A 27,759-nucleotide genomic window follows, 5' to 3' on the forward strand; every position below is an offset into this window, starting at 1 on the left:
TGTGTGCCAATAAAACTTTATTTATGGACACTGAAAATGGAATCTTGTATAATTTCCATGAGTCACAAAAGAGTCTTCTTCTGATCTTTTTAACCATTGAGAAAAGTGAAATACAAAACATTCCTAGGTCATGAGCAAAAACAGGATCTGGCCCATGGGTTGCAGTTTGCTGTCCCCAGTGCTCGTCTCCGTAAGTGCTTAGAACAGCACCCAGCACACTGTTGCTGAGCTCACATTGAACGCCTACTGTGTGCTTAATACATGTTAGGTATTGTCGTGTTGGAAAGTGTGAGTACAGAAACGGTCGTTTGCAGTGGTTGGCTTGCTGGGGAGGGGCAGGCCGTGGGTGGGGGTGGCTGCCTGGGAGGAAGAGAGGCTGAGGTGAGTTATCAGATGATCCTTTGTGCCTTGGGCCACCACTTGCTGGGGTGTCCAGCAAGGCCCTTTTGCAGACCTTTCTTTGCTTGGATAAGGGGCCCAGGGCACTGGCTTAGCTGCCCAGAACATGGACCCACCCCTGCTCCCAGAGTGAGGACCTCCTGTCACATCCCCAGACCTCCCCCCACTGCACTCTACCCCCACACACATTCCAAGGACCTCGGGCCAGCTCCCTGCCTGAGGGCACAGAGGAGAGACCTTGCCCCAGTGTCAAAAACTAAGAACAGTTTCTTCACAGCCTCAGCTCCAAGGCTGGTGCTTCTTCCTGGCTTTGGCACTAGGCAGTGGTTATCTGCCCTTGATACTTCAGGTCATATCCTTGGGCCCCAGCCCAGGCCGGAGGAGTGGGTGAAACTCCCAGCTTGGGGCTTTGGAGGAGTCTTTCTCTCTCAAGATCTGATGAAAGCTCTGTCGGGCTTCCCTTCCGGCCTTTGGCTGGCCAGGCACCATTTCCTCGACCCCTATCTCTCTCTGGAACAGATGGGCGGCCGGCTCTTTGTCACCCTGGACGGCTGTGAGGGTGGCTGGGCAGGGGTCAATGGGTCTCCTGCACAAACCCAGGCCCCATGTTGTTGGTCAAAGCAGACTTGTCCTCAATGTCTCTGAAAATCCCAGAGGGGGGGTGCCAAGGGTCCCCTCCACGTGCAGGAGACAGGGTGACAGGGTCTAAGTTCTCAGACCGGGGCTGGGGGTCCCAGCTGTATCTCCCTTCACCTCCCTGCCTCAGGACTCAGCTGGTACCTGGGTGTCTGTGAGCTGGTCGGAAAAGGCCCTCTCCAAACGTAAGGTATTATATCTGGGAGGCGGTGTGCCAGGCACCTGGGTCCCTGGGGCTGGAGGCAGGCGCAACGCGGAGGTGAAAGTGGGCAGCTCATCGTCTACATCGAGGCCTGGGTTGTCCCGGCCCTGAGGGCCGGGGGGAGCGTGCCTCCGGGCCCACCACTCCTTGGCCTTCTGCCATTGGTGGCGGGCAATGATAGAGAAGGAGTCGATGAAGAAGACCTCAATGATCTCAATGACACAGACGACAGAGCAGCTCATCCACAGGCCCAGCTGGCCACCGAAGTTGGACAGAAGCATCTCGATCTGCAAGGGAGGTCAAGCCACACCGTGAAGAGGGCCCCTCCTCCCAAGTTGGTCTCATGCAGGGACCTCCGATTCCCAAGGGAGCCCCTGGCAAGTGCTGGCCCTGAATGGGTTTGGAGGGCTTCCAGTCCCCTCTTCCTCTGCCTACGCTGATCCCAGGCCTGAATGGCCCATGGCAGCCCTACCAGCTCAGACTGAATCGCTGGCATCTGCCTCTGCCCCGGAGGCTGGGCCAATGGACACATTTGCAGACCCCAAACAGGTACCAGAAGGAAGCTACTCACGCTACTGGCAGGGCTCTCCATGATGGATCTCTGGTTCAGGTCTTTGTAGAATATCAAGAGTTTGGCCAAGTCTGTCCTGCAGAAATTCCAACAGTCAGGGCCAAGGTGAGTCGGGCGCCTTTGCATTCTACCGGACGACCAACCCTTCAGCGTGACTGTCTCCTCCTGGCCAGCCCCCAGCATGGCCCAGGCCCTGAGCTCCCCAGGGATCCTAGAACCTGGCCCCTGAGACTCCTTCTGTACCCTAGAGCATATCCACAACCGGGGCCTGGTTGTTCAGGCCAATCATTCTCTCCAAAACCATTTCCTACCCTCCAGACTAAGTCAGTCCACCCAGCTATACTCCCCTAGTACCCTGTTCTTCATTAAACCTTGACATTGCGATTGTTTGATTGCAATCTCAAATATGTACAGGAGACATGCAGGTAATGTACATGAGCGAGGTAGGCTGGGTGTAAGGAAATGACAATGACCATAATAACAGCCAGCATTTACGGGACACTTTCTGTGTTGCCACCCACTGTTAAGCGCTTCTGTAAATTCACTTGTTTGATGCTCACAACAACCCTAGCTAGCTATGTTTTCATTGTCCCCATTTTACAGATGAGGAAACCAAGACCCGGGTTGGTTAAGTCACTTGCCCAAGAACGCAATGCTCGTAATTGGCAGATCCAGTATTCAGACCTGGATGAATCTGGCTTCACAACCCATGTTGTTAGCCGCTGTAAGGACTGTGGCAAACTGGAAAGCCCATGCTTATTCCAAAGGGACAACTGCTACTCAGCTCTTTAGTGCTATGAAGAACGGAGGTTTGCTATTTCCAGAACTTCTGATCTTTCAAGGAAAGCCAGAAGTAACGGGTTACTTTTGTGGAGCTGGATTTGATCTAGGGGGTCACTGGCTCACAATGCTTGGTTTAATAGTTTGCAACGCTTGGTCAAAGTCTATCTTTATGACTAGACCGTAAACCCCTTGGGGGCAGGGATCATGTCTGCTCGGTCATCGTGGTACCCCCAACACCACACAAGCACCTGGCCCCTAGTGGATATTCACTAAATGCGGGAGGCTAGCCTGGCCTGGGTGCTGGGCCCCGTGGAGGTGGGAAGGGCCCAGAGAGATGTGAGGTCACATGGCAATTCCCCCACCCTCTCTCACTCCTTCATCTCCGTCCCCTGGGCTCCCTGAACTCTGGCCTGTCTGATTTTTGCTAAAGCTCCCTTGGAAGTGAATTTCGATGTGGAAAATTTAAATGGGATCAGAAGCTGCATGGCTCAGAGGAGTATTTTTCCAACTAGGTCAAGATACATCAGGAAGCCACGACATCAGTTTCCTAGGCCATGACCAGTACCTTTGACAAAGCAAAACAGGATAGGAAATATCACATCGAAGCCACAGAGATGTTCAAACTCTTTGTCAACTGACACGGGCACTGATCATTCCGAACGGTGCCATGATCACCGGAATGGATATGAACAGTTGGTTTGGCTATACCAGCTTGCAGCATCTGAAGATCAGCCTGAGTGCTTTGTACATCATAAGGAAGTGCTGTTCCATGAGACTTTTACCTCATTTATATATTCAATGGAAAACCATTTTCATACTGTGGGTTACGGTCAAAACATTTGAGAGCCCCAGGCCTAGCGCAGGGCCTGGCTCCGGGCACAAGCTTGATCAATATTTGTTGAATAAAGGAATGAGTGAACAAACAAGAGAGGGTTTGGCAGGGCCAGTGGAGAAAGAGGAAACAAGGCGGGGGTCTGCTTACTTGTTCAGTTTTTTCTTTATTTGCTGGCCTTGGTCCCAAGTGAGAATGGGCAGCAACCATTTCTGTGACAGAGAAATAAGGAACGACCTGGGGATGTCTAGAGAGCCCAGGGCCAGCCCATGCGCCTCCCCTCTTAGCCTCCGCCCCCCACCTGACCTCCCCTGTGCATCTCTCCCCGAAGCCAGAGGACCCAGGTGGGACATCAGGCTCCGGGCTGAGGATATGAGCTGAAAGAGGGGGCAAGGTAACTTACCTCGGAAACCACGGATGGCCACTGTGCCAGACTGGTGGTCAGTGTCCACTCCTTAAAGCTAAGGGGGGGGAGGGGCACAGAGTGAGTGCGGGAGGCCTGGCCCCGCCCAGCCCTGTGTGTTCCGTCCTGCCAGGCCCACTCACCTGCAGGCTTCCGGGCACAAAGCCTGGCAGCCCAGCTCCTCCCGGACAAAGGCCTGGTGCAGCTCATAATAGCAGTACACTGGGGGACAAGGCAGAGGACGGTGTGAGCTTCGGGGCCACAGTGCCCTTCGAGGGGGTCACCCACGGGGCCCCCAGAGTCTCCTTGTAATGATTTCTCCTCCCCTTTCCTATTCTCTGGAAACAAACGCTGCTCTGTCATGTTGAGAGACAGAATACTGTGGAGGTTAAGGACATACGCTGGGGGGTCGGCAGCACTGGCTTCGAGTCTAGCTCTGTTACTCCCTGGCTGGGTGACCTTGGACAAGTTGCTCAACCATCCTGAGCCTCAGTTATCTGTTCCGTGAAAGGGTACCATCCGTGGTTCCTGCCTCCTGGAGCTGTGAGAGGTGGCCAACCTCTCAGCACAGGCTGGGGTTCAGCATTTGGTCCTTAATCAGAAAGTGGAATTCAAGCCAGGCTTGAGGACAGGAGTAAAACTCTGCCTCTTATCTCTCCATCAATACCTCCATCCTACAAAAGGCCCTAGCACAGGCTGGTGCTGGGGCTGGGCGGACCCCACTCCTGGGGCAGGTCTCACTTACTCCAGTTGGGGTGCTGCTGGTAGTTACAGTAGTTGGCTGCTGGAGGTAGAGGCTGGTTATACTGGGCACACCCACATTTCTCCACCATCTTCGTCTGGAAGCACGAGTGAAGGCAGATCTGAAAGACGAAACCCAGGGGTTCCCTTAACCTCCTTGAACGTGGACTCCAGAGAGCTCCCTCCCTACACATCCCGCATCCAGGGGGCCGGCTTCCCACAGCCTTGGCGGACCGCGTAAATGTGCCCCAGTGGACTGGGCCAGGGTTGGCCCTGGCGCCAAAGGGACCCAGGTAGAAAAGTGATTGAGAATTCAGATTAACTGAGAGGTGGAGAACAGGCTGAGATGGGGCTGGACCTGGGGCGGTCCTTTCTCAATGACTTGAGTGCTGACCCAGGGGAGTGGGGGACATCGGAGCAGATGCCAAGAAACAGAGAGAAACATAGGCCCTCACTTTTCTGTTCTCAGGTCCAGTCCTGGGATCCTGGGAGATCATAAGCTACCACCATAGCCACAAAGCTTATAGCATACAAGCTCATGGCAAGGGCTCTGAAGGCAGGCTACTCCAGTTCAAATCCCAGGTTTGCCACACCCCAGCTGTGTGACCTCAGGCAAGTTCCTTAACTTCTCTGGTTTCTTCACCATTGAAAGAAGTGTAACAGTACCTACTTCATGAGGTTGTTGTGAGCAGGAAATGAATTGCTATATGCAAGGTGTTTGTCCATGGTAGCCTCTCACTAAATTTTATCCAGGAGTATCTTTCCAATGAGCTGACCTTTCCTTTTGGTCTTGAAGTCAGTTTGATTGTATTTCTATTATAAGTAGACATTTTTTGACTGTCTCTCTTCACTTAGCGTCCCTACCACCTCTCAGCTCAGCTCCGATGTAAGCTAGAGGACTCAGTGCGTAGGAACACCTGATCTTTTTTATTCTACTGGGATGATTCTCATTAACTCTGAGCATCCCAGGAGGAGGGGAACTGCAGACTCCCAGAATGTAAGAGAAGGCATAACGGATGATCGCACTCAAGGGTTGCAAACTCAAATGCTTTCAGGGGCCAGTGATAGAGGTGATACACTAGGGGCTGGTGGGGACTATGGGAAAGGACAACATATGCTCCTTGAACGGGGCAACTCCACCCACTGTTTATACCGCAGGGCTGTGGGCCCGATGTTGCCAGATCTTGTTTTTCAAGAGAGGCTGGAAATCTGGGTTTTCTTATGAAATTCCATGACTTTTAAACACCATCCAGGCCAGAAAAAAACTAGGTGTGCAGCCTGGAAGGGGCCTGGGGGCTGCCAGTTAGCAGGCCCTGATCCAATCCCACCACCCCCTGTGACTGCTGGGGATGTCATCACTTGCCCGAGGACATCATCGAGTGCGGGCCATGAGGGGGCCCAGAAGCTAGGCTCCCAACCCCTTGGCCAACGCCTCTCCCAGACTGCTTCTCTCCTGTCCCTCACTTGCCAAGACCTATTTAGGAAGCAGGCCTGTCTCAGCTGTACATTGTGTTCCATGCAAACCTCAATCAATCAATTCAGCTCTGGTTACAGACGGATTGAAGAGGACTGGAACCAACTGGCGTTGTTTGTTCTTGAGGTCTTTGGATGAACCCCAGGAATTATCAGCAGAGTTCCTGGTCGCAGACACACCCCATCCTATAGATAACTGTCTCCTGTGTCCAGGCCACAACCCAGGGTTGAGTGCCCCCTCCCGCCCATACCTGGAGGGAATATGCCGCCTTGTAGATATTGCTGATCGGCACGTCGCTCCCGTCCTCTGTGCACTGGCTGTAGGGTTCGCTCAGCTTGAAGGACTCCGTCTGTAATCACAGCGGCACGCATTCAGCCCTACCCAGCCCCAGGACCCAGACGGGGGCACCCCTGGGAGCTGAGCATTTAGTCCTTCGTTTAACAAATATTTCTCAAGCACCTACTAGGTGCCTGGTGCTATTCTAGGCACTGTGGACTCAACAATGATCAATAGAGACAAGCTCCCTGCTCTTGTGGAGCTTACTTTCCAGTGGGGTAGACAGACAGCCAAAAGGCAAATAGATGCATGAGATAATTTTGGATAATTATGGCTAGTGATCAGTGAAACTGGGAAGAGGGACTGGAGGACTTGGGGGGAAGGGTGCAGTCTTTCCAAGAGTGATTGAGGAGGATGCCTTTGAGAAAGGGACATGTTGGCTCCACAAAGAATGGCAAGAGGTGGATTTGCTAAGAAGTGGAGGAAAGGAATAGGGCAGAAGCCGCAGCAAAGGCTGACGTCGGGTAGGACCAGGGTGGCTGGAAGGCAGCATGAGAAAGCTGAAGCCAGAGGGGGAGGTCAAGGCCAAATCATGGCAGCCTCCTATGCCATGCTGAGAAATCTGGATTTGGATTTGGATTTCAAAATGGTAGTAAGCCATTGGAGAATCCACTGGGAGGGCACAGGAGGGGGAAAAAAGACGAGCAGTGGCTGTGTGCTTCGTGGGATTCTCCTCCCAGGGAAGGACCCATTTCCTACCCTCTTGTCTTCTGGTCCCAGAAGTTGACTTGGAAAAATTGACTTTCTTAGAGAGGGCCAAGGAATGCCCCATGGAGTAGAATGATACCCTGATCAGAGGAGGTGAGAGAATTGTAACTCACAGTTCAAAGACCTTATGAAATAATGTTTTATTGTGGTTTACTAAGTTTGGCTCTAGTTTAATATTTGTCACTGTAAATAAACAATCCAGACAAGCCAATTAAAAAAAAAAGAATAATGTCTCCCAGGAGGCAATGATAATTGAATATAAATTGTGACCAGCTTATAGCCAGGTTCCTTGTTTTTTTGTTTTGTTTTGTTTTGTTTTTGTTTTTGTTTTGTCTGTTTTTCTGTTTTTCTGAGAGTGGGAGAAAAGGGGAAATTGATGGCAGATTTGTGGGAGGGAAGAAAATCTTTTTTTTCCACTGAAGAGTGGCCAGATAGACAGAAAGATAACAGAGGGTGGAATCAAGGAGTTTGACCTAGGTGGAAAATGTAGACATCTCAAGTAGCTGTAATCTCCTTCTGTTTGTATTGTAATCCATCTGCTGTCCATTAGTGGCCCTCAATTAACTGCAGGGACCTCAAGGGCAATTGCCAGTGCCCATTTTAAAACATTTAAACAACAGAAGCAAAGGGGAAAGTAACCATGTGGTCTCCTCTTTCCTGGGAGAGGAGCAGATCCGATATCAGATATACAGATAGACAGACAGACAGACAAGCGGACAGGCAAATATGAACTCACACATTCCCTTTGCCCTGAAATCTCCCCTTCTCACTAACAATAAAGAGTGAGCATCTTTCTGTGTCAGTACAAAATAAACAGACTGACTTCATTCCTCCAATAGCTGGGTGGCTAACAGATTTAGAGTTTCTAGAACATGCCAGGGCTGGCTGGGCACTGGGGTACAAAGATGCTGAGCGTGGCTTCCCTGGAGGGCACTTCAACTCAGTGCCACCCTCTAAGCTTCCCCTAAGCTGCAGGCTCCCTGGGCAGATGTTCCTTCAAGCCCCTGAGTACTGCTGAGCTGTCCGCAGAGCCCAGCGTGTGGCAGCTACAGGCTTTACCTGCCTGGGGTGGGGGTGGGGGGCAGGGAGTACAAGACCCTGGCATCTAGGTGACAGGGTTTGTCTACTTGGATAAGCCGTGTGCAACTGGCAAAGGTGGCTGGAGCTCCTTCTACTTGGAGGACCAGCCCATGGGCCACTTCCAGAAATCATCTTTTGACTTTTATGCTTTTGAGCCTCAATGGCCCAGTCCTCTATAACAATGCTTACTGAACTCAGAGCCCCTGGGTTATTCAGGTTGCTTCCTAAAGCAATTTGGGTAGGGTGGGATTGGGAGGTGGGGAGGTAGGGCAGATGGGGTGGGCACTGTAGTGCTCCCTCTCTGGCTCACTCTCTTTTTCTCTCCCTCCCTCCCTCCGTCCCTCCCTCCCTCCCTTTCTCTCTCCCCTCCACCATCAGTTTTTCAGAACTGCTGATCTGTCCCTGACCCCTAGGGATACAAAAATGAGAATGGGTACATATGTATGTGAATGGATGCAAGTTTTGTATATATGTGTGAGCACGCATTCATGTCGGTGCATACGTGTGGGTGTGAGATGTGTGTGTGTGTGCATGCATGAGTATATGTAGGTGTGATTAAGTCTATGTGAGTATATGCCTGGGCAACAAGGCCCATTTTTATCAAACCAGATCTTATCTGCTTCCTTCTTAGAATCCTGAGGGAGGCCAACATTTGCACAGGAATCCTCAGCTTCTTAGATTTCATTTATTTATTTGAGAGAGAGAAAGAGAGAATGGGGGGGGGGTTGGCAGAGGGCCGAGCAGAGGCCCCGCTCAGCAGGGAGCCTGATGCAAGATCAGTCCCAGGACCCTGAGATCATGACCCGAGCTTAACTGAGCTTAACTGACTGAGCCATCCAGGCGCCCCTCCAACTCACCTCTTTAAAGGTATGAACTATGCCAGGGAAAAGCTCAGGCAGCAGCATGATGCCCTAGATGGAATTATGGGTGGTTTAACTCTCTTTTTGCTTTTGTTCTGTTTTTATATTGTAATAAATTATAAAATTTATTTGTATATGGCAAAGTTTATACTTTTAATCAATGGAGAAAAAAATAATTACGCAATATATGAAGTTAGGACTACTGTTGACTCTTTGGAGGAAGCAGTGAATTCTATCTCTACTTCACATCCTGCAGAAAAAACATTCTAGTGAGTTAAAGTATTAAGTGAAATAATAAAACAACTGGAAGGTAGCTCAGCTCAGTATCTGATCTCAAGGAAGGAAAATCCTCAATAAGCATAATGACTAAAGAAGAAAACAAAGATTTTGACTATGTAAACATTTGAAATGTTTGCATGTGAAATAGTAGCATAAAGAAAACTGAAAGGAATGCACAAACTGGGAAAGATATTTACAACACATATGGCAAATAACTAGTACTTTTTCTATATATATGGAAGAGATCAATGTCTCATAAAGGAGGAAAGTGTTACCAAGGATAAGAAGAACTTTCCTAACCTCTCTTTTAGCTTCAAACATATTTTTCCTTTCCTTCACATCTCTTTTCTTAAAAATAAAAGGTACAGTAACAGCCAATATTTTTGGAACACTTACTACATATGAAGCACTGTTCCAAGTGCTTCACATGAATCAACTCATTGAATTCTCATTAGCCTATAAAGTCACATTTTTATTATCATACCCATTTCACAGATGAGGTAACTGAGACATTGAGATTACCCAACCAAAGTGCAACTCTGGGTCCTTAGTCCCTGTTATGCACATGCTTGTGAAAAGAGGTATGCATGTGTTTTAAGATAAAAATGCACAGTAGGGTTTGCAATGACAGTGAAGTCCCCCTCTCTCCAAGACCTGGCCCCACACCACCCTGGGTGAGTTTTCTCCCTTGCCCAGTTCCTCATCTCCCATTCATGATCCAGCTGATTGTACTTTGGTTTCTGTTCCACTTCTTCCGCTGAAAACTGGTCTGGCAAAAACCACCGGTGATCTCTTGGTTTCCAAACCCAGAGAACACCTTTTGCCCTTTCTCTTGACTGACCTCTCAGCAGCATTTGGCACTTTGGTTCACACCTTCCTTGAAACTCTCTTCTTTAATTTATCTGACACCAATTCTTTCTGGCTTCTGCTCCTCATTCTCTGCCTCTATTTCTCCATTTTCTTTCTGCTCAGCCCTTACACATTTGCATTCTGTCTCAGGTCTTGGGTGATGCCATTTATTTCCAAGTCTAGAATTATGCTAGATGCCTACCCCAACCCCCACCTCCGTTTTTCTCCTGAGCTCCAGGTTCATAGCATTTCTGGACATTCTCACCTTGATTTCCCAAAGGCACAACAACTTGGGTTATGTCCCAAACCGAAGTGATCATCTTCCCCCACAAACTTATCCCTCCTATTGCATTCCCTAATTCTGAGCCTGGCACCTCCATCCACCCCACTGCCCAAGCCAAAATCTAAATATCAATCTAACTTCCCTTTTAGTGAGGTCTTTCCTCACTGACCTTGGTTGTCAAGCCCTGTTGCTTCCATGCTGTAGTATCTCTCAAATCCATTCACTTATGCTCATCCCTACAGCCATTGCCTCAGCTAAGGGCCTCATCTTTTCTTTCTGGAATTACTGTCAATTTGCTGCCTCCAGTATCTTGATTACTTTATCTTAATTACTTTATCTTGACTATACTTCAGCCAAAGAGATTTCTCAAGAAGTTTCACCACTCAGCTTAAAATCCTTCCTGTGACCCCTTTGTAATTACTTTGCCCTTTATTTGGACTAGCCCTTCTGGAAACTATTTGCCTGACACTTGTCCTTCAAGAATCTATCAGCTAGGAAGCCTTCAGCTTCAGCTGCTCCCAACCATCTGTACATCCATCTGCTCACCAACAGTCTGGGCTCCCCACCATCTGTATATCCATCCGTACATCCGTCTATCCATCCAGCATTATTTACTGAGCATCTACTATGTTCTAAGAACTGAGCCTGGTAACAAAACTGAATATCTCTGTTCCCACGGAGCTGGGAACTCTTTCACAAAGCTGTGCAGTCTTACAGATAAGATCTTTAAAGATAGGTGTTTTGTTGTATTCATCTCTGAATTTCCAGTGCTTTGGACACACAGTCCCTCACTGAATGAAGGAAAAAATTTAACTGACTGTGTCTACCAGCTTAACATGCCTATTGAGAAAAATAAGTAAATAAAAAATAAATAAGAAAGGAAGGAAGTCTAGTTTGTTTGGACTGCTTCTTAGTAACCTCATGTTGACCTCTTAATATCCAAGATTACTTTTTGTTGTTCCAAATGCTCATAAATCAGAAAGAGAGCTGACGGACCTAGCTCTGTCACTTTGGTTTTCTACATCTCAAATGAGGTATAGCACAAAACCCACCATTGTTAAAGAAACCATTTGCTTAACAAAGTGGTGGGTACTTCTAAGCTCAGAGAAGGAAATCAGAGGGCAGAATTCCTTAGTTCTTGCACTTCTCCAAGCTCTTAATCCTCTCCCCTAAGCCTGCAGACACTGTGAAAGGTGGAAGGGAAAGAGAGGGCAAAAGGATAGGTAACAAAAATTTCTTAAAGGATAGGATATACTGCAAATCCCAAGTCCTCATTCTGGGTGCAGATAAAACTGCATGGGCAATGTTGGGTGAAAATGTTCACCATTCCGATTTGGGAGTTTTGCAATCCTGGTGAATAGAAGAATCAATGACCCAGATCCTTAAGTGGTACCCTAAAGTCTTTCCAAGCCACAGTCTCATAGCTTGGGGCTCAGGATTATTTGTGGGGGGAGGAGCAATCTGTATTCGCACAGTCCAAGTTGGTACACAACCCTTCTCATGTTGAAACAAACTTCCCACATTGGAACGTGCTTTCCGAGAGCACCCAGGTTCCAGGCAACCATCCTAATTGTTTCTCTTGTCCAGGGTTGTCCATTTGATGGGGGCAAGGAAGCCACAGATTTGGAATGTCACCGTATACTCAGTTCATCATCTCGGCTGTCTCAACTTAAATATTGTTTTCTTAGGAAAGCACTCCTTGAACTCCCCATTTCCCCCCATTAAAAAAAGCCCTACTCCCTGCCGAGCAGGGAGCCCGATGCGGGACTCGATCCAGGGACTCCAGGATCATGACCTGAGCCGAAGGCAGTCGCTTAACCAACTGAGCCACCCAGGCGCCCATCCCCCTGATAGGTTCTTGTGCATCCTGCATTTCTCCTTGGTAGTGCTGATGATGATTATAATTAATCATTTGTGCAATTTTTTGTTTGTAATTGATCTTCTCTGCCAGAGTCTGAGCTCCAACAGGACGGCGACAGTGTCTTACACTCTGATATGGTCCCACTGTCCAGCACATAAAGATGCTCAGAAAATACTTGTTGAATGGATAAATAATGGATGGATGTACAAGCCCCAGTGCTCACTATATCACTTTATAACCCAATATGAAGCCATCATTTAAGGCTGTGCTAAAGCTTTTGTCATTCTAGCTTTACTTTTGCTTAGGAAGACACACTTTGCTTCTCCTCTCATGTTGAACTACTCAACTTTCTAAAGCTGAGGTTCCTGGGTTTTCTGCCTCTTGGAATAATCATCAGAGTTTGGTAAAAACACAGATCTTGGGCTCATCTCTCAAGAGATTCTGATTCAGTGGATCTGAGTCAGATGATCAGTCAGATTTAGAAACCACTGCTCTAGAGGACAGATTTGCAAGGAATGAAGACAAAAGGTGGAGAGTTACTGGCATAAAAAGACCTCAGTCCTGGGCACCTGGGTGGCTCAGTTGGTTAAGCGACTGCCTTCGGCTCAGGTCATGATCCTGGAGTCCCGGGATCGAGTCCCGCATCGGGCTCCCTGCTCAGCAGGGAGTCTGCTTCTCCCTCTGATCCTCCCCCCTCTCATGCTCTCTCTATCTCATTCTCTCTCTCAAATAAATAAATAAAATCTTTAAAGAAAAAAAAAAAGACCTCAGTCCTGCAAACAAGAAGATTGCATAAGTAGTGGAGTGTCTGGGGCACGGCCCTCGCCTTGCCCTTCTGCTCCTATCGGGCATAGTAGACTCAGGGATTGGAGTCTGTAGCCCAGATGTGCTTCTGTTGACAGGTATGAGTGTTTTTAGCACCCAGTGAGGTCAGAGAAAGTCAAAGAGTTGAGGGAGAAGGAGGTTCTTTTTTTTTTTTTTAAGATTTTATTTATTTATTTGAGACAGAATGAGAGAGAGAGAGAGCATGAGAGGGGGGAGGGTCAGAGGGAGAAGCAGACTCCCCACTGAGCAGGGAGCCTGATGCGGGACTCGATCCAGGGACTCCAGGATCATGACCTGAGCCGAAGGCAGTCGCTTAACCAACTGAGCCACCCAGGCGCCTGAGAAGGAGGTTCTTGATGAATGAGGTGAAATTGATGAAGTATGATTGGCTAAATAGGGCTCCGATGGTCCAGTGACTTCCCATTAGCGATTAAGGAGTGTTTTACATGCCTCATAGACGTTTAGGTGACCCAGAAAGAAAGGTGTTAATCTGCTCTATTTATATTAGTGACAAATATAGTTAGTGTTTGAGGCTTTGCTCCCAGCACAGGTTCCATAAATGCTCGTGTCTGTCTTTGCGACAAGCAAGGTTCCTTCAGTTCTTGCCCAAAATGGCGTCCTGTGTCCTCATTCATCCATACAGAAGATACAAAGACAGCCTTTAGTAGAACTGCTGGAGTGACCATTGCGGGAACTATTAGCAAATCCAGGACTATGCTTCCTTTTGAAACCAATACACTTTTCCAGAAGCCACGCCGTATTGGTTATTCTTGGAAAAAAAGATCTGTTTTCCTTGCCACCCCTACAGAAATCAGCACATTCTCTTACCAGGTGCATCCCTATGGAGGTGGCCATGGCAGGCTCGATCTCTGTTCCCACGTCCTCAATGAAGGGGTATTCATCCTGCCGATGGACAATCACCTTGGCCCCGCTGGAGGACACCAGGAAGGGGTTGTACTCCTCTTCGTTTAGGTACAGGATGACCTGCAGCCCTGGGAGGATAAAAGGCCACTGTGGTCAAAGGCTCATTAAACATTCCCTGGTGCTAGCCTGCCTCTCCCGCCGCTTTGGGAGGCTCGAAACCAAGATGCAGGCATTTCCAAAAAGGAAAAGATGGACAGGGCTAGACCGGAAGCTTCATGGAGAAGAGGGGGTGGAGGGATGGTGCCCGACTTGCTCACTGCTGTGTTCCCCAAAACAGCGTTACCGCCACAGTTCGGAGCTATAAAGGAACTGCTACCCCACCCAAGACGTGCATTTCCACGTGCTCCTTTGAGATGGGGCATTCTGCAGAGTGTCCAAAGGGACATGCAGTGCTATGGCTGCTTAAACCCTTATAGAGCTTAAACCCTTATAGAAAAGCACTAATGGGGTTTCTTTTTTTTTTTTTAAGATTTTATTTATTTATTTGAGAGAGAGAATGAGATAGAGAGAGCATGAGAGGGGGAAGGGTCAGAGAGAGAAGCAGACTCCCTGCCGAGCAGGGAGCCCGATGCGGGACTCGATCCGGGGACTCCAGGATCATGACCTGAGCCGAAGGCAGTCGCTTAACCAACTGAGCCACCCAGGCGCCCCTAATGGGGTTTCTGATCACTGGTCTAACTTCTCTCCATACTCCAGCTCCTACTCTTGCAGGATATTCTGCACCCACCAGCCAGAGGGACCTTTGAAAATTGGAAATCAGGGGCACCTGGGTGGCACAGTCGGTTGAGCATCTGACTCTTGGTTTCGGCCCGGGTCAGGAGATAGAGACCTGCGTCGGGCTCTGTGCTCAGCGTGGAATCTGCCTAAGACTCTCCCTCTCCCTCTGCCTCTCTGCCTCTCTCTCTCAGACAAATAAATAAATCTTTTTAAAAATTAAAAAAAATAAAATTGGAAATCAGATCAGGTCACTCCCTTGCCCGAAACCCTTTGGTGGGAATTCCATGGAATAAAATCCGTAAACCTGACTGTGGCTGTCACACCTACAGGGATGCAGCCCTGCCTCCGTTTCCCTCCTCGTGCCCTCCCTGCTCTCTCAAGAAGCTCTGGGCACACTGGACTTCTTTCTGTTTCTAGAGCACATCAAATTCATTTCCTTCTCAGGGTTTTTGTACTTATTAGTGCCCCGGATGCTCTTCTGTGGATCTTCTCACCCCTAACTCTTGTCACAGGTGCCTCCTTATTTGAAATAAAACCCCCATCCTGGCCCCAGCACCCCCTTCCCTTTCACTACTTGATTTTACTCGTAGCCCTCATTGGATTTTTTTTTAAGATTTTTTATTTATTTATTTATTAAAGAGCAAGAGAGAGAGAAACAGCATGAGAGGGGAGAGGGTCAGAGGGAGAAGCAGGCTTCCCGCCGAGCCAGCAGCCCGACGCGGGACTCGATCCCAGGACTCCGGGATCATGACCCGAGCCGAAGGCAGTTGCCCAACCAACTGAGCCACCCGGGCGTCCCCCTCATTAGGATTTATAAGCAGAAAACGTCTGTGTGTTTGTTCACTCATTTGTCATCTGTCTCTCCCCACTGCAATTCAAGCTCCATGGGAGCAGAGACGGCATCTGTTCACTGCAGTGTCTCTGACGCCTGGAAGAGGACCTGGCATACAGCAGGTACTCAATAAATGTTTGGTGGATGGCTGAGCAAATGAGCAGGGCCTATATGGATTGAAAGAAGAAAACTCTGAGAGTTCAGGGTCGCCTGGGTGGCTCAGTCGGTTAAGCATCTGACTTCGGTGCAGGTTATGATCTCAGGGTCCTGGGATCGAGTCCCGTGTCGGGCTCCCTGCTCAGCAGGGATTCTGCTTCTCCCTCTCCCTCTGCCGCTCCCCTTTCTTGTACTCTCTCTCTCCCCCTCAAATGAATAAACAAAATCTTAAAAAAAGAAAGAAAGAAAAGAAAAAAGAAAACTTTGAGAGTTCATTCTGACTTCTTCCATTTGCAAATAAAGGAACTGAAGCCCAGAGCAGGCAAGTGATTTGCTCAAGGTCACACAGCGCATCGGTAGCAGAGCCAGGACTCTGCAACTCTTAGCTCCCAGCTCCCAGACTACTTCTTCCCACCAAAGTACATGTCCTGAGTTACGGTTTCTTGCAGACTTGGTAAGAATACAGACCACACAGGGGCAAAGGCTTGGCCCCCACATGCTGTTTTCCTCTACGACAAGACCTTGCCTTTCCCTGTGGGAGCATACCTGTATATCAAATTGTGTCCCATTTGCTTAGGACTTTGCAGAAATTCCTCTTGTGGGTAAGCCAGGCTCGTCTGTTGCCGGCTGCCCTACAAAAGTCACCGTGGCAGAGCAGTGGTCGTGCCAGGGTGGGAGGTCGTAATGGTATTACTGGTGCTGGTGATGGTAATGCTAATGCTGCTAACAGGAGGAACGACAACCACAACCAGCATTGATTATGTGTTTCATGTGTGTTGAGGACTGAATTGTGTTGCCCTCCCTCTAAATTCATATGTTGAAATCCTACCCCATAATGTGACAGTATTGGAGGTAGGGCCTTTAGGGAGGTAATTAAGGTTAAATGAAGTCATAAGGCAAGCCCCGATCCCATAGGACTGATGTCCTAATGAGGATAGGAGGAGATACCAGCGCTCTCTTTCTCGCTCTCTCTCTCTCTCTCTCTCTGCCTGCCACAGAGGAAAGGCCAGGTGAGGACAGAGCAGGAAGGCAGCCACCTGCAAGGCAGGAAGAGAGGTCCCACCAGAAACCAAATTCACCAGCATCTTGACCCTGGGGCCCTTGCCTCCAGAACTGAGAGAACATAAATGTCTGTTTCTCAGGCTATTTTGTTATGCAGCCTGAGCAGACTAATCCAGTGTGTGCCAGGACTTACTCAAAGCACTATACATACACTAAGTCCTCTTGACAACCTTATAGCACACGTATTATTATGAGTCCCACTTTGTAGATGAAGTGTAGTAACTTGCATGGGGTCACGTGGTGAGTGGCAGAGCTGGGTTTTGGCTCCAGAATGTGTTATCTTTTTTTTTTTTTTAAGATTTTATTTATTTATTTGAGAGAGAATGAGATAGAGAGAGAGCACATGAGAGGGGGGAGGGTCAGAGGGAGAAGCAGACTCCCTGCCGAGCAGGGAGCCCGATGCGGGACTCGATCCCGGGACTCCAGGATCATGACCTGAACCGAAGGCAGTCGCTTAACCAACTGAGCCACCCAGGCGCCCTCCAGAATGCGTTATCTTAACCAAGATAAAGGTATGTTTGCCACCTTAATCTCCCGTTCCGCGTATCTGGGTTCAAGGCCATCCGAAAGCTGCCTGCCCTGCATTACTCATTCCAGCTACAAGCTCAAACCAGAGTGGTTTTCCAGGAAAAGAAACTCCAGTGATGTGATCTCTTTCTGTCTCTCAAAAGTAAAGAGGAGATGTCAGAAAGGAAAACAGACACCAAAAAAGAAGGAGCCTGCACAGATGCTGATGGAGACACTGCAGCAAAAGGGAACGTGGTGTCCCTGGTTTCTGGCTAGATGGAGAGAGCCCGCCTTTCTGGAAGGCTCGGGCACCCCAACTGTCCTGCTGCCAGTGTGCTCACTGTTGGTGCGGATTTCCTTACCATATTCGCTGCCCCCCATGGACGTGCTGAGGATAGTCTCATTCTCTCTGTTGTTGAACGTGTAGCAATTCCCATACATTGGATGGTGGAAAAGTGTGAAGTTTCTATGAGGAAGAATATGGGTCAGAAGGAGCTTTGGTGGGAACTCCCCTTGTGCATCTGAGCTGAAGGCTGGATGGGCCATGCTTATGGGGCCAACTCTCTTTTCTGGACAATGGATAATAGACATGACTTACTTTCTCCACCTTCAGTCTGATAAGCCATAAACAAAGCCCCTCACCCAGGCAGATACACACATTGATGTAGGACTATTCTCTGCTTTGTTCCCCCTCTTAATCCTCCCATCTTTGTCTCCATCCTGATGTGGCACTCCTTGTGCCATATGTCTGCCCCCAGATTCCTCTGCTTGTGAATTTCTCAGCCAACACTTGACATTTTTTTTCCATTCCAATCCCAGGAAATGATCTCCAGAGAAGGAACCACAACACATGTGTCCTTACACTGGCTTTAGAACCCAACCCTCAAGTGGACATGATTCCAATCACTCAGCTTCATAAGGACCAATATATCTACTTACATATAAAAAGCGTTAGTGTTTAAATAGAATGAAGTAAGCTTTTTGGATAGGCAGGAACACTCTAAAATGTCCCATCACTGCTCAGTCACCACCAGGGGTCTGAGTGTTAACTTAAAGGCAGAAAGGTCTGAGACCTCACCCATCTGTACACAGACCCTTCTTCCTCTCTCTTTCCCACCTGCCCTTCTTTCCTTTGCTTCTTCCTCTGTGCTAGGTCAGCGGTTCTTAATCATTGGTGTGTATGATGGTAACATCCAAGGTTATACATATACCATCAACCACCCTGTTTTTATGAGTAACTTAATGAGTTCAAGGATATTTTTGACTCTGTGCCATCTCGATCTTCCTCACTGACTCTAGAGCCTAGCTCCCATGTAAGCTGTTTTCCCAAGGGCAGCGTTAGAGAAGAGCATCTTTTGCTCCCGAGCCCTCCCAAGCTGAGCTGTAGGTGCAGGCAAGGGGCTCAGAGCTAAGGGAGCAGACTCCTCTCCTGACCTGGCATCGCAGGACACCCCATCAAAGAGGCAGGTAACCAGCAGCTCCTCGGCAGAGTGGCTCATGTTGATTTTCTTCTCCAGAGGGACCTGTGCCATGATGTTCATGTAGTGCAGCGTGTACCACTCCTGGATGGCATTGACCCCCGAGCTGAAGGTGTAGAGAGCGCAGTGGGACGTGTCATTTGAACACTGTGGATAAGAGGAGACAGTAGGCTGAAGCCACTGGCACTAGCACTGGCCTTCCAAAGGACGGTGAGGATAAGGAGCTGGGACTCTAGACCAGACGCTCAGGGGGAACAGGAGGGACACCCAGAAGCAAGGATGGGCTTCCTCTTACTTCCAGGGGCTGAGAGAGATCAGCCTCAAGGACCAAGATGGGGCTGAGAGGAGGACAGAGTCTCACTGTCACGACTCCCTGCGACTGCTTACCAGATAAGAAGAAAAACCAGTTTCTTTAGCATCTCCAGATATCCAGGCTATGGTTGATTATTGCTACTGACTTCCCACACACCTCTAGCCATTTCCTATTGGGTCAGCAGTCTAGAAATCTGGATGCTTGCCCAGACTCCAAGATGATTTCTCTGCAGGATCTTGGGCAAGGCGTTATGGCTCCATTATTTCACCTACCAAATGTCGGCTAAAATGCCATCCTTCCCAACCTCAGAGAGTAGTTGGGAGGACCAGCATTTAAACATATAATAATGAAAGCCTTATAGGGAGACTGTAGTATGTTTCAGATGTTCTCATCACACAGAGTTTGGAAACTCTCAAATGGACAGACATTGAAGGATTGATTTTGCTCTCAAGGATTACGGAGTGCGTATCTCATGAAAATACCCAGGAAAACTGAAAAGTTTCAGTGATTAGGAGAAAGGGCCGTTTTTTCAGGATTTGTAACTGGTGCTCTGAGGTCTCACAATTGGCAAGCCAGGTATAAGGTACAGAAGAGGTGATCTCATCCCACCAGGTGTCTCATCCTACAGAGGAGTCTGGGGCATGGAGAGATAGGGTGATTGATTGACTTTGCCCAGGACACTAATGGAATTTGATTTTGGTAAATGGCTGCTTCTTCAGAGCCCCTCAGATGGGACCAAGAAGGAGAGATGAAAAGTCAGGCACCTCACAAAGGCAAGTACTGCAGGGAACAGTGGGTATCTCTGCTCTTTATTATCTGTTTTATTCCTTCAGGGGTCTGCACCCTAATTTTGCTTTGGTAGAATGTACTTTCCCCTGTTGGATACAGTCTGATGAGACTGTCCACCATGATGCCTCACCCTCTGTTAGCCATTAGATGACCCAAACTTGGCCAATCAGATAGTCCCAAGATGGAATTTGAATCGTCCTTATGGATGGATTAGCAAAAAGCATGAAAATAGTTTACTTGAAGTTTAATCCAGCAGCTATATGTGAAATGACATTCCACCATTTCTTGCCACCTAGATCCCTGGATCTTGCCTAATTTCTGTCCTTTGAGGGACCTCCCTGAGCTACTGGTCCCTTTCTAAGACATTTTTTTTTTCCTGCTCACTATTGCCTGAGTCAGTTTTAGTTGCTTGCAGAAAATTCACCCTGAACTGGGTGTATTTCTTTGGGCAGGACCATAGAGACAGTGGCAAAGGAGAAACCTTCCTGGACCCACCATCTCCAGCCCATCCCATGCTCCCCAGCTGTGAGGACGTGCATCTCACCAGTTGGAATCCCACCACCTCCTTGGACAGGTGGACATGCGTTGCATCCGACACCTTGTGAATGATGCGCCCATTGAATTTCCGCTTCCGCCCTGTGAGGAAGTCCTTGGCCTCACCAGTCTCATCCTGACCGAAAGCCATCAGTGGGACCAGTTTGAGGAATTTAGGCCGGGTGCCCTCCCAAGCCGAATTCCAGGACTCTGCCTCTCGGCGTTTTCGAGACGTATTCTCTGGAAAGCCATACAGGGTCTTTAAGGCCACTCTGGTCTCCTGTTCCAAGTCAGCTAGAAGGTCCCGCACCACACTGTACCTGCCAAGGTGGGAAGGAGGAGTCAGGGAAAGGGGAAGCTCCTCTGACAGAGCACTGGTGCTTCTGCCCTCTGCTCTCCATCAATGTGTGTCAGCCCTGGGCCCACTTCTCGCCTGCCTCCTTGGCCGAGGAGACCAAGCCTTTTACGATTTGCCCCATCCAAAGTGACTATGGGCTTAGTAAACAATGACAGGCTCCCGTGTGACCCTTGCATGACTTCTCATGCCTTCATTTCTGCCACTACCATCTGCTTGCTCTCGGGGTGTGTTGGTGAGTTTGCCCCAACCAGCATTTCTGGAGTGGTGACTATCAGGTACCTCCCATAAACCAGCCATGGTGAGGACAATTACAGTGCAGACAATACCTGCTAGCTAGAATTCTGTCCAGGGGACAGTGTCCATCTCCACCAAGCTCACTTGTTCCTGTTCATGGATTCCCCTTGAGTCAGTGCTGGGTAGGGGTGAGGTAGAACTGTCACCTTGACAACCCCCAAGAACACAGAAGAATGATACAGGACGGAATGAAGCACAACACCATCTTCAAATTTTCATTATACAAGTAATCCTCGTCCCCCTCCTAACTGCCCGCCTCTCTTCTCTCTCTACCCCTTGCTCTGTGACTAGGCAACACAGCACGGTGACTGAGTGTATAAACTCCAGAGCCAAACTACCTGGGGTCTAGCTACCCATCCTGGTTCTGGATTTGTGACCTTGGACCAGTTACTTTAGCCTTTTTGTGTCTCAGTTTTCTCATCTGTGAAATGGGATTATTGCAGAGTCCATGAGTTTATCTTGTGTGTGTGTGTGTGTGTGAAAACATTCACTATTAATTTTATTAGTGGAATTATATTTGTTAATATTTCACTCCTCCACCACAACTCAGCTCCACTAGGACAAAGACTGTTGGGTTATTCAGTTCTATGCCCCAGACTCTAGCACAACTTGTCTGATTATGGATGGATGGAAGAGAGGGAGGGAGGAACAAAAAGACTCTGAGGGGGAGAATAAGTCTTAGACCTGATTTTGATTTTGACCAGTTGGTTTCCTTTGATACCCTTCCTCCCCTGCCCCTCCCTTCTCTCCACACCCACACCTGCTCAGACAAATTCTGCCAGATTCTGACCTGCCTCACAGATCAGTTTTCAATAATCCTGAGCAGGACTCCAGTGACCCATTTAGAACAGGCCCCTTGGCAGACAATAGGGCAGGACCAAGGGTTGATCCTGCCCAGAGCCCGGTGATCTCAATTAGTGGGGCTGGGTTCACTCAGATGAGGGTTTGGGGCAGCTGAGATGCTTCCGGAAGTCACCTGGGTGTCACTTCTGAGTCAGCTTCCAGCTCACATTTTGGGGAGAGTGAGGTGTAAGCTTACAGGGCTCAGGGGAAATGGCTGAGCTGGACTGTGTGTGTCCGTGTGTGTGTGTGTGCATGTGTGCGCACGCAGGTGCCTGGGCTGGGGGGCGGGTTTAGTCCATTCCAGGCCCAACCTCCAAGTGAAACTGACCCCTGCCGCCTTCCCCTCCTGCACATCCTGAGCTAGTCCATTCTCAGGAGCAGCTGTTAGACAGAAAACTTGGTATAGATTTAGAACCTGGGAGAGGGAGTTTACCAAGGTTGGCAACAAATTCTGATTTCTAAAAAGCGTGTATGCGGGGTGGCGTGTGGTACCTTGGAGAGGGCCTGCGGCCTCTGGAGGGGGCGCAGACCCCACCCCGTAGCCCTGCTCCTGCCTCTTACTTGTAAGGGTTGATGTTGCAGATGGTGACAGCAGGAAAATCCAGCTTCTGGAAGTGGACTTTGATGGAGACAGAGACGGTGTAGAAGGAGGCGATGAGGAGCGCACACTGCCAGAAGATAAGGGCCACGGCGGTGAGCGTGAACAGAATCCAGAGCAGGCGCCGCAGGCGGCCGCGGGACACCACGATGCGGCGACAGCCGTGGGTGTTGGTGTTCAGGCAGTACCACCGCATCAGCTCTTTGATCGTAGGCGCCTGGGGCCCCCTCACAGGCAGATTCTTCTTGATTTTGGCTTTGATCTTCTCTCCAGGAGCCATGGCGAGCACGGGACTCGGAGGGGCAGGCACGCTGGAGGGACGGAGAAGAAACGCAGGTGAGCTCACAGCTCCCCTCTCTCCCCCCGCAAGGGCAGGCTGGTCCCTGGAGGCCGGACTCTGGGAAACACCAGCCCACATGCCCTCGGAGGCCGTCTTTCCTTTTTCCCTCTGGGGGCTGGACAAGTCTGCTTTCTGAGGTCCCGGCCCCTTTTCCAGGGTATTTGGGGTTTTAGCCATTGCAGCTGCCAAAGGGCAGCCTCCTTCTCTTGCAGGCCCCAGCCCAGCCCTGCGGGGGCTGGGTGGGGTTTAACCTGTGAATCACTGGACAGGTTTGAAGAACCTTTCCCCTGGGTGCCTGGAACAGAAGCCTGTGCACATCGGTCTCTGCACCACTCTTACCATGCTCTGCCATATTTAGAGTATGGCCACCCACACCTTATCACTGCCCTCAACCTGCCCCCTTGAGGGCAACATTCCTATCTCACTAAGCCCTTTGCCCCCCAAGCCCCATGCCTAGCTCAGTGTCTTGCTGAGCAAGTGCCCTGCACATCTCTTCCGCCAAATACAACCTGCCAAGAGAATTGCTTGGCAGCCAACTTAGATCCTGTTCGGTCCACTCCCAGCCATGATTTCCAGGATTCTCCCCTCTGCTTTCCCTGAAAGTAGAGTTTCTGTTTCGTTTTTGTTTTTCTCTTTACAGTCAAGCCTTTGGTGTTTCTAGAGCACCTTCTCAACAATAGCCCACAAGACTTGGCCACTTAATATTTGCCAGGCATTGTGCCATATTTTCTTGATTCTAAGATATCACTAATTAGAGGAATACACTTTGATTCAATAACAGCTTTGTTTGGGGGAAAGTGTTGGAAAGCAAATTACCACATTCATCAACGTACATGATGCATTGCAGATACAGAAACTTTACAACATGGAACAACATTCTTTTTAGAAATGAACTAATATGTGGGTATTGTATGTTATATATATTGTCTATATATAGGATAAAAAGAACTAATATGTGTGTATTATATGTTATATATATTGTCTATATATAGGGAGAGTCATCTCATGGTTATAATATATAAACTCCCATTAGTCTCATAAATATATACGGTCTCTTTCTCTATATATACATATAATCTACATATATTTCATTTTGTGTTTCAACAAGCTCAGAGAAGTAGAGTAGTTCATGCAAGACCACACCGCTAGTAAGGAGAGGAACTGGATTGGAAACTTGCAGTCTTCTCCACCATGGTATATGCTTTTGAGGGGCCTGGTGTTGTCCTGGGTGCTGTCCCCTCCTCAAGGAAGAAGGAAAAAGAGGGGATCCTGAGCTATTTAATTTCCAAGCTCTGGATAGTCAGTGTAACTGCCTCCCAACCGTTGTGAGCACTGGTAAAGGGGGAGGGGGGGGGTATATGGAAACTCTGCCTCCTGTGCCTGCCATTGGTGACAGAGGCAAAGTAGGGTACACCTTAATTTGGAGTAGGATATACAGGGTGGTCCCCATGCCCCCAGAGGGCCTATGTCTGGGACAAGGACTTTAGTTTGCCCCATTAACTTCTTCAGGCAGGATTCTGGACTTCAGGAGTTACTTTTTCTCCATCTTGACCCCATGGGATATTGTCCAAATTTGGGAACTGGGGCAAAGCTGGGAGGCTTTCAAGTTTATGATGCTAGTGGGTTTCAGGTTTATGATATAAAGGAAATAAGAGTGCTGGGGAGAGGGGGGCAAGGGAGATGTCCAGAGGCAGCGACCTCCCTCCAACAGTGCTCCCTCCCAGACGCATATGACCTTACTGGGATAGAAAAAGCCTTCTTGACCCTCAAAATTATGCTGTTAGCCTCTTGGCAAGAGGAATGTAACTTATTTTATCATTGAAAATATTTCTCATCCCCATCTCTTCTCTCTCTATAATCCAAAAGCAAATAAGTTAAAAAGTTTGTTTGTTTGTTTGTTTGTTTTAAAAACCTGGGTCCAGGGGTCCCTGGGTGGCTCAATTGGTTAAGCATCTAACCTCCACTCAGGTCATGATCTCAGGGTCCTGGGATCAAGCCCTGCCTTGGGCTCTACACTCAGCAGGGAGTCTGCTTGTCCTTCTGTCCTTCCCCCCATTTGTGCTCTCTCTCTCTCAAATAAATAAATAAAATCTTTTAAAAAATACAAAATTAAAACCTGGGTCCAGGTTCAATTTCCTGTCAAATAAAACTGCAACCCAGGGAAGGTTTTCTCCTCTGGGAATGTTTAGAATCACAGATTCTGGGTGCTCCTGTCTCTAACTCTCCTCACTGAAGACAACCCCTGGGGTCCCTCTGCCCCATCAGCTCATTCTCCAGGACTGACCTTGACCCCAGTAGATCAGCCACCCATGTCACTGAAGCCACAGGCGAAAGAAGGGAACCCATCTTGCTCATCACAAAACTGATAAATGTTCACACAAACAGTGTTTCAACTTCAAAGCAAAGCAAAGTTGTGGTTACTATTAGCTTGTGCTGCTTGATTAAACATGATGCCTTTTGGAAGAACCCATAGCTGACAGCAAGCATTCACTCTTCAAAGTACTTTACAGTTATTAACTCAGTTCATTTCCACAATAGATTTCTGGGGTAGGCATCCTCATTCCCCCCATTATACAAATGAAATGGAGATCCTGAGAAGTTTAGTTTGTCCAAAGTCACACTATAAAGTGGCTGAGCTGGGATTTGAACTTAGGAGTCCACACTCAGCTACTAGCTGTGCCGCTCCCCCAATAGTAATAATAATGGCAACAACAGCAAGTACAGCGGCTATTATTTATTGATCCTTTCGTACTCCCAGCCATCCTATGCAGCTCTTTTTTACACATTACCTATTTAATGCTCATAATTATATGAAATACTAGTACTGTGCCCATTTCACAGAGGGGGGAAACTGAGGTGCAGAGTGATTAGGTAACTTGCCCAAAGCCACACAGATAGCAAGATTCAAAGGATTTTTTTTTTCAAATTCCAGGGCCGTTCATGACCACGATTCTCTACTGCGCCCCGCTGGCTCACCCCCGACCTCGCCTATCTCCCATGCCCCAGGCAGGGACCCCAAGCGTCAGGTTCTGGGCGCGGGACCCGAGCTCCTCCCCCGCGACTCCGCAGCTCCTGCCTACCCTGCACAGAGCGATAGCACGCTGTGCTATGGCAGAAGTCAGTCTGCTGAAGCGGCCAGAGAGAATCCAACCCGATTCAAGTGTTCGCTTCTTTCTGCAACCACAGTCACCCCTGGGAAAACATTCAGGAAGGTAAAGGGAACAATCGCGGTCAAGTCTCACCAAGGCCAAGAAAGGTGGCTGAGCAGGGGCTGGGCGGCGAGACAAGGCAAGGCGCGGCCCCGGACCCCGGGAGTCCCGGACCTTGTTCCTAAGTAGCCCAGAAATGCCTATCGCCCCAGCTCTGTGTCCCGGGCCACGGCGTGGGGGACGCCAGAGAGCTGGCTGGACCCGGATTGACCTGGGAAGGTGTCCCAGCATCCCAGCCACCGGGGAGGCAGCTCCGGGCTGATGCCGGCTCCGCCGCCAACCGCGCGGACCGTGTCGGAGAAGCCACCCGGCCCCGCGGCCGCTCCAGTGCCTGGAAGCCCCAAACTCGTGCGACCCGACCTGGCTCTAGGCTCACCTCGCTCAGTTCCGAAGAGTCCGGGGCTCGCGTGCGCGCGATCCGTGTGCGATCTGTTCCGCTCCGCGTACGGCGAGAGCATCCCGCAGCCGCCGCGGCCTCTGGCTCTTGTGGGCCGGAGCTGGGCCCCGCCCCCTGGAGCCCCGCCCCTGGAGCCCCGCCCCCTCGGGGCCGCTCCCACCTGCGCAGGTGTATTCCCCGGGAGGCCCAGGATGTGCCAGCCGCGACTCCACAGCGCCCCCTGCCACCCTGAGGCCGCTCTGCGCCCAGGTGCGTCCGACCCTGTGCCTTGCCGTAGCGCAGCGCAGGGCCTGCTGCCTCCCTGAGGCCACCCGGCACCCTGCACGCCCTCTGGGTCTGGGCGTCACCTTCCACCAGCACCTCATAGCGCCTCCTGCCGCCCTGTTACTGCCCGACACCTTCAACTCTGGTCCAGTTGGGCGCCCTTCCACCCCAGCACCAGGAGAAATCCCAGCAGCCTCTTACCCCGGGCTCCCTACTGACCTGGATCATGAAGCTGCTTCAGTGCCCACCTGCGTCTGGCTGTGGGCAGCGGGGGCTTTGCAGCCAGGCCGCTTATCCTTTGGTCTCTTCAGCTGGCTTTTCATAGCGACGCACACAGATAGCTGTAAGAAAGGGGCTTAGAAAATGGCAACTGGGGGGCGCCTGGGTGTTTCAGTCAGTTAAGCATCTGCCTTTGGCTCAGGTCATGATCTCAGGGTCCTGGAATCGAACCCTACATTGGGCTCCCTGCGCATCGGGGAGTCTGCCTTCTCTCTCTCTCTCTCTCTCCTTCTCTCTCTCAAATAAATAAATAAATAAAATCTTAAATAAAAAAGAAGAGAAAAGAAAATTGCAACTGGAAGGGACCATAGAGATACCTCGGTCCAGCCCCTTAGAGTAGGGAAGAAACAGGCCCAGAGAAAGGAAGCGTTCTGTTCTCACGCAGAACTTCTCAGACTTTAATGTGCATACAATCACTGTGGATCATGTTAAAATGCAGATTCTACCTCTATAGGTGTGGGGTGGGGCTTGAGAATCTGCATTTCTAACTTTCCAGGTGATGCCTCTGTTGCTGGTCTGTCACCGTGTCCCACCTGGATCATTGCCATATTCCCCTAAGTAGCCCCTCTACAGCTTATGGTCAATATACTAGCCAAAGGGATGCTATTCGAGTCAGATCATGTTGCTCTGTTTAAACCTATTCCATGGCTTTTTTGCTTCATCCTTAGCAAAAGCCAAAGCCCTATGGTCACCTACAATGTCCTCTGTGTCTGACCCCTGTTATCACCTTTCCTCATCTCCCA

At 49.4% G+C, this 27,759-nt stretch overlaps 1 protein-coding gene across 1 annotated transcript; it reads right to left on the reverse strand.

The window, feature by feature from the left end:
• SCNN1G (sodium channel epithelial 1 subunit gamma) lies at positions 1-26,635 on the reverse strand. Its single transcript, XM_034988063.1, has 13 exons — positions 26,453-26,635; positions 22,491-22,838; positions 20,445-20,754; positions 18,755-18,945; positions 17,683-17,786; positions 13,951-14,114; positions 6,292-6,390; positions 4,572-4,689; positions 3,970-4,048; positions 3,827-3,884; positions 3,574-3,635; positions 1,809-1,884; positions 1-1,524 (listed from the first exon to the last, which is right to left on the reverse strand). Exons 2-13 carry the CDS (start codon positions 22,805-22,807, stop codon positions 1,162-1,164), a joined length of 1,941 nt encoding a protein of 646 aa, XP_034843954.1. The 5' UTR covers positions 22,808-22,838; positions 26,453-26,635; the 3' UTR covers positions 1-1,161.
• Between the last annotated feature and the right edge of the window lie 1,124 nt (positions 26,636-27,759).

Source organism: Mirounga leonina, unplaced genomic scaffold, assembly GCF_011800145.1.
Source record: "Mirounga leonina isolate KUSES-001 unplaced genomic scaffold, KU_Mleo_1.0 Mir_448, whole genome shotgun sequence".
In the NCBI taxonomy this organism is placed as follows: domain Eukaryota; kingdom Metazoa; phylum Chordata; class Mammalia; order Carnivora; family Phocidae; genus Mirounga; species Mirounga leonina.

Excerpts from the sequence above, each read along its gene's own strand:
- SCNN1G (XM_034988063.1), bottom strand. The coding sequence starts at position 22,807 with ATGGCTCCTGGAGAGAAGATCAAAGCCAAAATCAAGAAGAATCTGCCT. Across the intron at positions 20,755-22,490 it reads TGCAACATCAACCCTTACAA|GTACAGTGTGGTGCGGGACC; the intron begins GTAAGAGGCAGG and ends CCACCTTGGCAG. Across the intron at positions 4,049-4,571 it reads CCAGCAGCACCCCAACTGGA|TGTACTGCTATTATGAGCTG; the intron begins GTAAGTGAGACC and ends CTTGTCCCCCAG.